This window comes from Micromonas commoda, chromosome 11 (genome assembly GCF_000090985.2).
Source record: "Micromonas commoda chromosome 11, complete sequence".
In the NCBI taxonomy this organism is placed as follows: Eukaryota; Viridiplantae; Chlorophyta; class Mamiellophyceae; order Mamiellales; family Mamiellaceae; genus Micromonas; species Micromonas commoda.
This window is the reverse complement of record NC_013048.1, coordinates 198,911-211,089: the sequence shown is the minus strand read 5'-3', so window position 1 is coordinate 211,089 and position 12,179 is coordinate 198,911. Positions and strand designations below refer to the sequence as shown.

The 12,179-nt window shown below is 67.8% G+C and overlaps 5 protein-coding genes across 5 annotated transcripts; 4 read left to right on the top strand and 1 right to left on the bottom strand.

The window, feature by feature from the left end:
- Nucleotides 1-584: 584 nt before the first annotated feature.
- MICPUN_86747 (predicted protein) lies at nt 585-1,646 on the top strand (the record flags this gene model as incomplete). Its single annotated transcript, XM_002505093.1, has 1 exon — nt 585-1,646. The coding sequence occupies one exon, from the start codon at nt 585-587 to the stop codon at nt 1,644-1,646; it is 1,062 nt and encodes a 353-aa protein (XP_002505139.1).
- A 559-nt stretch (nt 1,647-2,205) lies between these two features.
- Nucleotides 2,206-5,894, top strand: SBEI (glycoside hydrolase family 13 protein; the record flags this gene model as incomplete). The annotated part of the gene is made up of 1 exon (XM_002505092.1): nt 2,206-5,894. One exon carries the CDS (start codon nt 2,206-2,208, stop codon nt 5,146-5,148), a length of 2,943 nt encoding a protein of 980 aa, XP_002505138.1. The 3' UTR covers nt 5,149-5,894.
- Nucleotides 5,895-8,170: 2,276 nt separating this feature from the next.
- Nucleotides 8,171-8,819, top strand: MICPUN_109121 (copper transporter family). Its single transcript, XM_002505091.1, has one exon. It carries the CDS (start codon nt 8,176-8,178, stop codon nt 8,749-8,751), a length of 576 nt encoding a protein of 191 aa, XP_002505137.1. The 5' UTR covers nt 8,171-8,175; the 3' UTR covers nt 8,752-8,819.
- Nucleotides 8,820-8,915: 96 nt separating this feature from the next.
- On the bottom strand, nt 8,916-10,484 carry MICPUN_102962 (predicted protein; the record flags this gene model as incomplete). Its single annotated transcript, XM_002504780.1, has 1 exon — nt 8,916-10,484. The coding sequence occupies one exon, from the start codon at nt 10,482-10,484 to the stop codon at nt 8,916-8,918; it is 1,569 nt and encodes a 522-aa protein (XP_002504826.1).
- Nucleotides 10,485-10,961: 477 nt separating this feature from the next.
- Nucleotides 10,962-12,168, top strand: MICPUN_109120 (predicted protein). The gene has a single exon (XM_002505090.1). The coding sequence runs from the start codon at nt 11,048-11,050 to the stop codon at nt 12,110-12,112; it is 1,065 nt and encodes a 354-aa protein (XP_002505136.1). The 5' UTR covers nt 10,962-11,047; the 3' UTR covers nt 12,113-12,168.
- Nucleotides 12,169-12,179: the final 11 nt, after the last annotated feature.

The window sequence follows — 12,179 nt, the reverse complement described above, 5'->3', positions numbered from 1 at the left end:
ACAGTCTTTTCGCGACACTTTCCCATGCCGTCTCGAAAGCTGCTCCCGGTGGTAATTTTGGCATTTTGAAGCCTACGAAGCCAGTCTGCCTGGGGTCAGTGCAGATCTGCCGCTGGCTGGCTGGCTGGCTTGGCTGGTGAGCGTGATTTTCAGGGTCTTTGGTGATAGGGTTCGAAGGACAGCGCGCGACAGAACACGCCGCGGAGAGGCGACGGGCGCTCGGCAATCGTCGACTTCGCGCTCGGCATCTTTCGACGGTACACTTGCAGTCACGCGATATGATTGCCGCCGCGGCATCCTCGCCGGCGTGCGCGCGTCTCGCCGCTCCGACCCGCGGCGCGGCCCGCTCGCCGCGAACGCAGGGCAAATCGCTTTTGGGAGACGGGGGGTTCGCGCGCGATCGCGTCGCGCGACGCTCGATCGCCGCGCGATGGACCGGCCGCGATCGAAGGCATGAGTCCACGGTGGTCAGAGCCGACGCGTCCGAGTCATCTAAGCCCAAGCCCAACGGCGTGTACGAGCGCTTCCAGCAGGGCATCAGCGACGAGGAGCGGGAGGCGGTTCGCCAGAGCTGGGACAAGGTGATGCGCTGGTCGCGGCGCGTGGAGGAGAAGAACTCGAAGAAAGAGGACGTCCTGGCCACCACGAAGAAGGTGGCGGTCATGGGCGGAGGGTCCTTCGGCACCGCGATGGCCACGCTGTTGGCGCGCAACAAGGCGGACCTCGACGTCGTCATCCTCGTTCGATCGGAGGCGGACGCCGAGTCCATCAACGAGGACCACAAGAACGCCAAGTACCTGCCCCAGTACGAGCTCCCGACGAACATCAGGGCGACCACGGACCCGGCGCACGCGCTGCCGGGCTCCGATTTCATCGTCCACGCGGTGCCCGTCCAGTCCAGCAAGGCGTTTCTCGCGGGGGTCAAGCAGCACATATCCCCGGAGACGCCGCTGCTCTGCCTCAGCAAGGGTCTGGACAGGGAGACGTGCGAGATGATGTCCGAGGTGATCCCGGAGGGACTCGGTCGCAAGCAACCCCTCGCGGTGTTATCCGGCCCCACCTTCGCGGTCGAGCTCATGCAAGGATTGCCGACGGCCATCGTAGCCGCGTCGGAGGATAAGAATCTCGCGTGGAGGGTTCAGCGCCTCTTCGCGTCCACGCACCTGAGGGTCAACACCAGCGCGGACGTCGTGGGCGTGGAGATGAGCGGCGCGTTGAAGAACGTGCTGGCCATCGCCGCGGGCATGATCGAGGGTCTGTCCCTGGGAAACAACGCGCTCGCGTCCGTCGTGGCGCAGGGATGCGCGGAGATTCGGTGGCTCGCGTCGAAGATGGGCGCGAGGCCGGAGACGCTGGCGGGGCTGTCCGGCACGGGCGACATCATGCTGACGTGCTTCGTGAACCTGTCCCGCAACCGCACGGTGGGCGTGCGGCTGGGTAAGGGGGAATCCCTCGAGGACATCCTCGGGTCGATGAATCAAGTCGCCGAAGGGGTGGCGACGGCGGGCGCGGTGATGAAACTGGCCAGGCGCTACAAGGTGTCGCTGCCCGTGCTCACCGCGGTGGCGAGGATACTGGAGGACGACCTGGACCCGCGGGACGCTGTGGAGGAGATCATGAACCTGCCGCAGGTGCCGGAGGTGTAGGCGCAGGTCCCGAGTACGAACGTATGCGTGGACACCCTGACGAGAAATAAAAAAACCGATTAGCCAAATCAAAACTCGAACTCGGCAGCCGGCGCGACGCCAAGTGGAAAGCAGAAGCGCCTTATCCCTTGGGCACCCGGGACGGCACCGACGAATTGGGACTCGTCATTTTTCCCTCCCCGGGTCATACACGTGTCACCCTTTTTTGACTGGACGGGGAATGGGTGATGACTCAGACGCGCGATGCTTTTTTCGGGCGCGTATGGGTAACCAGTGACGCAGGTCGGGAGAAATTCGAAACCGACGGGCCCAACTGACCGTTCCCAACTCCAGAAACGTGCAAGCCGTTGTTGTTTTTCTCGCGAGCGCTGGATCTGTCACCGAGCCAGAGATCGCGCGCGGTGCGCTCACCGCCGTAATCGTCGACACCCGAGCAGGCGCGCGCCCGTCTTGACGCCGCGAGCTTCACGCGCTCGCGTCAGAGGCTTAAGGCACCACCCCGGGGCGAGCGACCGAGTCCGCCGACCGCCTCCACCTCGGTTTTTTCCGGGGCACCGAAATGTCCGTCCGGTGCGGCTCGATCGCGGCCCCTATCGCGGCCCACGTCGTAGCGCGCCGGTCGGTTCACGCGCGTAAGGGCCGCGTGGTTCGCACGCACGGCGAGCGTCGCCCCGAGCGCGCCGGGCGACCCGCCACCACCGCCGCCCACCCAGCGCACACCAAGCGCGGCTCCCTCGCCGCGGTCGCGCGGGCCATGGCGGGCAACGCCAGCCCCACCGGCTACTCCGTCGACGGCATGGGCTGCGCCGCCGTCGACGAGCAGCTCCTCGAGCACGAGGGCCACCTGAAGTACCGCTGGGAGAAGTTCATGGAGACGAAGGGACGCATCGAGGAGGCGGAGGGATCCCTCGAGGAGTTCTCCAAGGGGTACCTCAAGTTCGGCTTCAACAAGACCCCGTCCGGCGAGATCACGTACCGCGAGTGGGCGCCCGCCGCGTGCTCCGCGTTCCTCATCGGCGACTTCAACGAGTGGTCCCCGGACTCGCACCCGATGAAGAAGGACGACTTCGGCGTCTGGGAGATCACCCTGCCCGCGGGGACCATCAAGCACGGCACGCGCGTCAAGATCAAGATGCGAAAGTCCGATCAAGGGTGGGTCGACCGCATCCCCGCGTGGATAACCTACGCCACGCAGGAGCCCCAGCTCGGCGCGCACTACGACGGCGTGTACTGGGATCCCCCGGCGGGCGAGAAGTACGTCCGCCAGAACCCCCGGCCGCCCAGACCCGCCGCGTCGCGCATCTACGAGGCTCACGTGGGCATGAGCGGCGAGGATCCCAAGGTTAACACCTACCGCGAGTTCGCCGACGATATCCTGCCCAGGATCAAGGCTGGCGGCTACAACACCGTGCAGCTGATGGCGGTGATGGAGCACGCGTACTACGGCTCTTTCGGCTACCACGTCACCAACCCCTTCGCCGTGTCGTCGCGATGCGGCAACCCCGAGGATCTCAAGTACCTCGTCGACAAGGCTCACGGGATGGGCATCCGATGTCTGCTGGACGTGGTGCACTGCCACGTGTCGTGCAACATCGAGGACGGCATCGCCGGGTACGATTTCGGGCAGCACACCGAGTCGTCCTACTTTGGAACCGGCGACGCGGGGTACCACTGGCTGTGGGACTCCCGTCTCTACAACTACGGCAACTGGGAGGTTCAGAGGTACCTCCTGTCCAACTTGCGGTACTGGGTGGACGAGTACGGGTTTGACGGCTTCCGCTTCGACGGCGTCACCTCCATGCTCTACAACCACCACGGCCTCGAGATGGAGTTCTCAGGCGACTACAAGCAGTACTTCGGGATGGAGACGAACGTCGCCGCGGTCAACTACCTCATGATGGCCAACGATATGCTCCACGAGTGCTACCCCGGCATCGAGGTCATCGCCGAGGACGTCTCGGGGATGCCCACGCTGTGCAGGCCGGTCAAGGAGGGCGGCGTGGGCTTCGACGCGAGGCTCGCGATGGCGATCCCCGACCTGTGGGTCCGAATCCTCAAGTCTTCTCGCGAGGGTAAACTGAAAGACGAGGACTGGAGCATGCACGAGATCATCGCGACGTTGTGCAACCGCCGATACACCGAGAAGTGCATCGGCTATTCCGAGTCGCACGATCAGTCCATCGTCGGCGATAAGACCGTCGCGTTCTGGCTCATGGACGCCGAAATGTACGACGGCATGAGCACGTTCGAGCCCCCGACCGACGTGGTCGCCCGAGGCATGGCACTGCACAAGATGATCCGGATGATCACCATGGCGATTGGCGGCGAGGGGTACCTCAACTTCATGGGGAACGAGTTTGGCCATCCGGAGTGGGTCGACTTCCCGCGCGAGGGCAACAAGTGGAAGCACGACCACTGCAGGCGGCAGTGGACCCTGGCGGACACCGAGCACCTCCGGTACTTTGAGCTCAACAACTTCGACAAGGCTCTGCAGGATCTCGAGGAGAAGTACTCGTTCATGTCGCACGAACACCAGTTTGTGTCGATGGCTTGCGAGGAGCGCAAGGTCATCGTCGCCGAGCGCGGTCCCCTCCTCTTCGTCTTCAACTTCCACCCCACGGAGAGCTACGAGGGCCTCGAGGTTGGCCTCGGCATGCCCGGCAAGTACCGCATCTGCCTCGACACGGACGCGTGGAACTTTGGCGGCGCCGGCCGGGTGGGCCACGACGAGGACCACTTCACCTCCCCCGGGGGACCGAAGACCTTTGTCGGGCCCTACGAACAGGAACCCAGGCCGTGTTCGCTCAAGGTGCTGTCGCCGAGCAGGTCAGCGCAGGTCTTCTACAAGGTTCCCGAGGACGACATCGACATGAGCCTGTCGTCCGCGGGGGAGAACGTTCACAACCTCCGCCAGCCCGGCGGCCTCAGGGTCGAACCCATCGGATCCGTGCCCCCGCCGCGGTCCAACGCCCCTCCCCCGCCGCCGCCCCCGCCGCCCCCGCCCCCTCCCCCGCCGACGCCCGCCTCCAACGCCGTCGGCAGGGCGCAGCGGGACGGGATCATCTACGATCCCGATCAGTGGGACCCGGAGAACGCGTCGCGGGGCCGAGCGGCTCCGAGCCAGTCGGGCTCGTTTGGGTCGAGCCAATCGTTCGGCCACCCGGTGCCCCCGCCGCGGGGCCGGTTCGAGCCCGTCGCCGCCGGTAACAGCGGCTTCGAGGACACGGTGCCGTCCGCCAAGAACATGGCGGCCACCCCCGTCGGCGCACCCACGCACGTCGCGAAGAAGCAGCTGATGCACGATCCGGACCAGTACGACCCCGAGAACGCGGCGCGGGGGAAGTCGCGAGCCGTGGCGGCTGCCCCGAGGCCGGCGAGCAACGGCGCGTCGTCGTCGTCGTCGTCGTACGCGGGATACGGCAAGGCTGCGGCGCCGGTGCGCGTGACGCGCGGCAAGGACGGCGTCATCTACGACCCGGACCAGTACGATCCCAACCCGTGATGAAGAAGAAAAGGGTTTGTCCCAGGGTCATGAGATCGGGTCGGGGGTACACCGCTATTCGGTTCACGCGTGTGGGTGCGCGGGGAGGCCTCTATAGCGACGTTTCGGGGGCGAGTTGAAGGTGCGAGTTGGCGAAAGATCGGAGCCACTCTTTTTATTCCGCGGGGCGCGCGTCTCATCGGACGGCGAGCGCGCCGCGAGCACTACATATCATATCACATCACATCACATCACTCACTCGCTCAACCGTCTATGGGCGGGACCCACGCTCGCTCTCACTTTTTCCACGCGTCGATCCAGGCCTGAGCCTCCTTGGCGCGACCCTCGGGGGTGTCCGCGCCGCCGCCCGACTTTTTCCACGCGTCGATCCATCCCTGCGCCTCCTTGGCCTTGTCCTCGAAGCCCGCGGCGCCCCCGCCCCGAGACCAATCGTCGATCCAGCGCTGCGCATCCGCCGCGTTAGCCGCGGCGTCGGAGGCTCCCGCGGGTGCCGTCGGTGCTGCCGGTTTGGACGCGGGGGCGACCGGCTTGGGCTTTGACGCGGTGTCCGCGGTGAAGTCCTTGTCGGAGGTGGTGGAGAGGAGGAGGCCGGTAGCGACGACGCCGACGAGGATGCCGGTGTTTACGCCGGTGAGATCCTTGGAGGACTTGGTCCCCTCCTTGGGCGGGGGCGGGGTCGCCGCGGGCGGGGGCGGGGGCTTGGGCGCCGCGGGCTTGGGCGCCGGGGGAGGGGTCGGGGTCGCCTTGGGCTTCTGGGCGGGCTTAGCCTTGGGCTCGGGCTTGGGCTTGGGCTCGGGCTTGGGCTTGGGAGGAGCCTTCTTGGCAACCTTCTTGGCCGGGGCCGGGGCCGGGGCGGAGGCGGGCTCCGGCTCGGGCGCGGGCGGGGCGTTCGCCTTGGCCTCGCGCTGCGCCTTCAAGTAGCCGACGTCACCGGGCTCGAGCGCGAGGGCGGGCCGGGAGGCGAGGAGGGCGGCGCCGGCGGCGAGCGCTCCGAAGACGTCGCGGCGCCCGAGCTCGATCGGGCTGCCGGTCGTGGATTCCGCGCGCCGCGACGAGGCCTCGCAGCGGACGACGGATCGCGCGCGAACCGAGGCGCGCGAGCCGGCGCGCGCGGCGGCGGTACGACGCGCGAGGACGGCGTTGGGGGCGGCGACGCAGGACATTCTCTCGACGGGTGCGGCGCCGCGGAGCTGTGGCGCGACGCTTCGATCGATGTTATCTGCGAGTCGCTGAGTTGGCTCCTATTGGCAGGCGACCAAATCGCGTGCCTTGAGATCTTGGGCAAAGATAAAAAGAGAGAGGGGGAATCCGTCGAGCACGGAGTGTGCGCACGCGTGTGTGCGTCCCATTCGGGAAAACACCACCGACCGGGCACGCCTCTGAACGTCCGGACCGAGCGCTCTCCAGAGCGGTCCGACCCGCGGACGCATCCGAACCGAACCCGCGCGTCTAGGAGCTCCCGAATTAACGGAATCGCCGGGAAAAAGGACCACGGCGGGCGCCGCGATGAGGGTTCGCAAACTCCTCCTCAGGGCCGCGGTCCTCCTCGCGGCGATCCTCGCCGCGAACGCTGATGGCCACGAACGAGTCGTTCTTCCCGCGGCGACGCACGCGGATCTCGCCTCCGGCCGCGCGGACGCCACGTTGCGCGCCGCCTTCCTCGGCGCGGACGCCCCGGGCGCGATGCTGGTCCGGGGGATCCCGGGGTACGAAACCGCCAGGATCGACGCCCTCGAGACGCTCGCCTCGTGCGCCCGATCCATGGACGCCGCCGCCATCTCCGACGGCGTCCTCGCGGGCAACGCGAGATGGGACCGGGCGCACGGCGGGAACGGCGAGTTCACCCGACGCACGCTCGCGGCGGAAACCTCGCGGCGAGTTCCGGAGGCCATTGATCAACAGTGCGGGGACGGCGCGAGACGGAAGATGGAGGCGCTGCGGGCCGCCGCGGACGCCGCGGCGAGGGCGGCGCTGCCACGGCTCGACGACTTGCTCGGGCGCGAGGCGTCCCGGGGGTTCTTCGCCGACGCGGTGCGCGCGGACGCGAGCTTGGACCACTTCCACGTCTACCGCAGGAACGGCGCCGCCGGGGTTGAGGCGGCTGGGAGCGACCCGGCCGCCGCTCGGGACGACGACGTATCGTCTTCCGCGCCGCTTCAGCTCGCCGCGAAGGAGCGACCGGGCCTCCGCGGGAAGGGCGAGCACACGGACGTCGGCGTCGCCGTCGTGATGACCCCCGCGCTCCTCGTCGACCCCCGGGGAGACGAAGGGGGATTAAACGAAGCCGACGACGGGGCTTCATCGTCCCGGGGCCTCACCCTCGGCGGCCTCCACCCGATCCTTCCCCGGGACGCCGTGCTCGTGATGCTCGGCGAGGGCGCGCGGGCGTGGTACCCCGACGGCGACGTCGCTCGCGCCATCGCGGTTCCGACGCACGAGATGTCGCTCGACTCCCTCTTACTCGGGCAGCAGAGGGCGTGGTTCGGGCGCATGGTGTTCCCGGCTCCGGAAACTCCGCTGCCGCGAAAGGGGATCAGGTCATCGTCGGACGACGTGGGGGAGGACGTGGACGATGACGTGGAGATGACGTTTGGGGAGTGGCGCGCGCGCGTTGGTGCGGCGTTTGTTGCGGACGGCGACGACGCGAAGGCGGCCGTCCTGGCGGCGGCGGCGTGCGGCGACTTCCTCGGAACTTCTTCGGCTCCGGAGACTTCTTCTCCTTCCGCCTCAAAAATAAGGCGGAGGCGCGTCCTCGCGGATGACGCGTCGTGCGCACTCGGCGAGGTGTACTGTTGGCACGCGTGCGTCCCCGAGCCCCCCGCGGGTTGCGCCGCCGGCACCGTCGCCAAGTGCGTCCAGCCCGGGTCGAACAAGATCTGGCCGGAGAACTTCGGCAGCGGGGGGCACTGCTCCGACTGCGTCGCCTGGTGCGTCGCGGACCAACAATCGAACGCCTCCGGATCGAATTCTGCGCCGTCGTATCCCAACCCCGACGGGTTTTGCAACAGGAACATCGCGCCGATATCCATGTACATGGACGGGTTCGCGGGGTGGAGCGACCCGAACCAACCGTGCGTGGCGTTTCTACACCGCGACGCGGCGCTGACGACGCCCTGGCTGATGGTCTGCGCCCTCGCGTGCACCGTGGCCATGGGAACGAGCGTGGAGTACCTGGCGAGCGTTCGGCGGTGGAGGGTGGCGACGCAGGACGCCGCGATCGCGGGATACGTGGAGTGCGGCGGCTCCGCCGTCACTGCGGCCAGGGTTATCCGCGCGCAGATTTTGTTCCTGTACCTGGTGCAGGTGGCGGCCGGGTACCTGCTGATGCTCATCTCCATGACGTACCACGCGGTGCTGTTCGCGGGGGTGGTGGGCGGGTTAGTCATGGGGCACGCGATGTTCAACGTGTCCGCTCCGGTTGTCGCCGGGGGAGCGTCCGCGTGCTGTCAGCACGTCGCCACGCCGTCGCTGGCGTGCACGGGGGGCGCGGCGAAGGACGGGGACGGCGACGCGTCGATATCCTCGATAGACTCGGGCGACGCCGTCGAGGTGGACGTGATGAACGGGCACGTGCACGGGGACAAGGCGGCGGCGAGGGTGTGACGAGACTCGGAGGGCAAACCAACGCGAGGGCGAACAAAGGCGATTTAACTAACGCGAGGTTTAACGCCGGGTTTATCGTCCATCGTAACGCTCGCTCCGATGAATCTCACGCGTGTCACGTTCCCGTCTTTTATTTCCCACACATTCGCGCGGTAGGCAGCCGTCTACGGGAGCCCGAGAGCCTCGGCGACGAAGGGCGCGACGTCGCCGCCGCCGATTTTCCCGAAGAGATCGTAGAGCGCCCCGCGTTCCGTCGCGTTGAGCCTCGGCTCCAACCCCACCGCGCACATCTCAAACTCCGCACTCCCAACCTCCGGCGTGAACACCGTCAGCACCCCGATGATCTTGTCCAGCGTCATCATCGCGGCGCCCTGGTCGTCCTGTCGAAGCTCCGCGCCGGCTTGGAGCAGCTCGGCTCGCGTTCGAGCGGCGACGGCGGCGGCGACGAGCCGCCCGGCTTTCCCGGGGCGGATCCCCACGTCGTCGGCGATGCCCGTGAGAAACTTCGTGGGCACCCCGATGACGCCCGTGCTGCTCCGCCTGGCCGCCGCGTCGATCGCGAACTCTACCGCGGACTTGTAGATGCCCACCCTGGCGCTCTCCGGCTTGACGCGATCCGCGACGGAGGCTCTGGCCTCGGCGCACGCGTCTCGCAGCGCCGCGAGGTCGCCCTCGTTGTACTGCAAGCCGCTGACGCGCTTGTTGCTGAGCGCCGCGTACACCGCGCGCGCCGCGAGCAGCCTCTGCTCCCTCTGCGACTCCGGGCAGTACCCCGGCGACGGCGGGTCCCACCACCTCGGCTCGGCCGCGTCCTCCGCCGCTTTGGCTTCCCTTCGCTCCTTCGCCTCCTTCGCCTTGCGCTCGTTCGCGGCGCGCTCGGAGAGCCCGCCGCTGTACGTCGGCTCGGCCAACGAGTCCATCGCGCCGCCAAAGTTGCGCCGAGTGGCAGTGCGGTACTTGTCCTCGACCCAGATCTCCCGGCCTCCCAGAGTGCGATCCTTGACCCATCGCCCCGGCCCCGAGCCCGGGGGCGGTTTCCGCCTCGAACCGCCAAAGCCCGGGAGGGACGGAAGTCGCAGGGCGCCGCCGCCGGCGCCGCCGCCCGGGCGGATGATCCCGAACACCCTCCCGAGCGCGTACACCACGCCGAGGGTCACGCCCCACCCGACGAGTGAGGAGATCCACGGCGGAGGGCCGTAATACCCGTAGCCCGCCCGGTCTCGGAACCCAACCCCCGGGGATTGGTACCCCGCTCGGAAGGTGGGAGCCCTGGAGTTGCCCTCGCCGTAGTTGGTCAAGCCGGACACCGTCTTGTCCACCTTCTTCTTGAGCTTCTTCATCGCCCGTTTGTGCGCGCGCTTGACCCGAGCGACGACGCCGGTCGCGGCCTTGCCGGTGTTCTTGAAGTCCACAGTCACCGCGCCGTCGTCCACCTTGACGAGCGCATCGCGCGTCTCCTCCCTGCGCATGTCGCGGTACGCGGCGTCGCGGGCGCGCTCCCGGGCGTCCTCCTTGTCGCGGAGCTTGCTGCGGGAGTGGCGGCCGTTCGCGGTCACGACGACGCAGCGCCGGCGGGGAACGGTCGCGCGCGGCGGGGCGCCGACACCGCCGCGGCGCGACGCGATGAGCCCGGCCCGCCCGTCGGTGACGCGTCGGGTGTCGCGCCAGGAGAGCGGCGGTATCCGCGCGAGGGGCGCGGCGATCTGGGTGATCGTGCTCGACGCCGTGATCATCGCGACGACGACGAAGGGTCGAGGACGCGGGCGCTGAGCGCGGCCCGCTGTGCGGCGTCGAGGGAAAAAAACCCTCTTCACACAGTCATCGGGTCGGGCCAGGCGCCGAGCCACGAGTTTCGTTTTCCGCGTAATTGGGCTTGGGAAATAACCCTATCGTATGTGTATACAGTGTAAATCGAGGAGTCGGCTACTGAAATAATTCCTATGCGAGTCAGTTTGGATCGACTCATCTAATCTTAGCTAGAATCATCCGTTATTTTCCCGGCAGAGGTGACCGTTGCCTCGCTCGGCTCGTCTCCTTTAAAGCGCTGACATCGCGCGTGGCGAGGCACTCCACTCGGCTCTGGCGGCGTCCGCGCACGCAGCGAGGCACGCGCAACGCGTTATACGAGCCGATGCAACAGGCCGGATCCTATCCGCCCCAGGCGCCAGCGGCGGCCCCGGCCCCCGGCGCGCAGCAGACTGCCGAGTACCAAACGACCACGACGCATCCCGCGCCCGCGCCGGCGCCCGCGGTCACCCCCCCGCGCGTGCCGCCGGCCATCCCCGGATCGCCGTCCATGCGGCGCTCGTGGGGTCCCAACACACCGGGCGCGCAGTCCACGCGCGCGCCCGACGCCGCCGCGCCCGCCGGTAACCCCGGCACGCACGCGGTCGCCGCCCAGGAGGGCATGGGAGCAGCCTTCCACTTCAATCCGGCGACGGGGATGCTCGAGAACCCCGGCGGCAGCGGCGGCGAGGCCATGTCGAAGTCCCGGTTCGTCGAGTCCTCATCCACGGGGGGATTTCGTAGGGTGGGAGCAGGGCCCGGCGGCGGCGGCGACGACGACGCGTCGGGAATCCAGCGAAGCGTCGCGCAGAGAGCTTTGGACTCGCAGGGCGACCTCACCATGCGAGCCGTCGCGGTAGCCGTCCAGTCCGTCGTCGTCTGGCTCGGGTTCATGACCCAGGGACTCCTCGCGGGCTTCGGCGTCCTCCACGTCTTCATGACCTACTACATGGACGACGCCCAGACGGACGGCTTCCTCCACTATTACTCCCCCATCGCGGTTCCCGCGCAGCGATGCTTCGTGACGCTCTCGGCGTTGGCGCTCATCACCGCGGTGGACAAGTACGCGCGAGACTCTCTCTCCGGGTTCATGCTCCAAGGCTTCACCCTGCAGAAGGTGGACGCCCTCGCCGTGCTCTCCTTCTTCCTGTGCTTCGTGCTCAGCGTGGTTTGCGTCCCGTTCGAGGACAGGGTGTTCTACGCCAACAAGCGGGTGCCGTCGTGGTGGGAGTACGAGAGCGCGACGTCTTCGTTCAAATCGAGCGTCGCGACGTACATGGGGACCAACTTCGCGCGGTGCTTCTTCGCGCTGCTGGGCTGGGCGTGCGTGTGCTACACGAACACCCCGCAGGTCATCGACGTGCTCGATCGCGCAGAGGAGATGAAAAACGCGCCCAGGCGGGGACGGGGGGGCGGGTTTGGCGTCGTCGAAGGCCAAACGGCGCGAAGGAACGGCGGCGGGGACGGGGCGAAGGAGGGCGGGACCCTGCAGCTCGGGTGGAGAGACGGGAACGCGGGCGGGGGGAACGGCGGGGGCGCCGGCCGGCGGCAGCGCATGGACGGCTACGGGCGATAGGTCGCGATGGACCGGGTTCCGCGGGATGGATTGAAATTGTAACGAGGCGTCGGTACAATTGTAACGA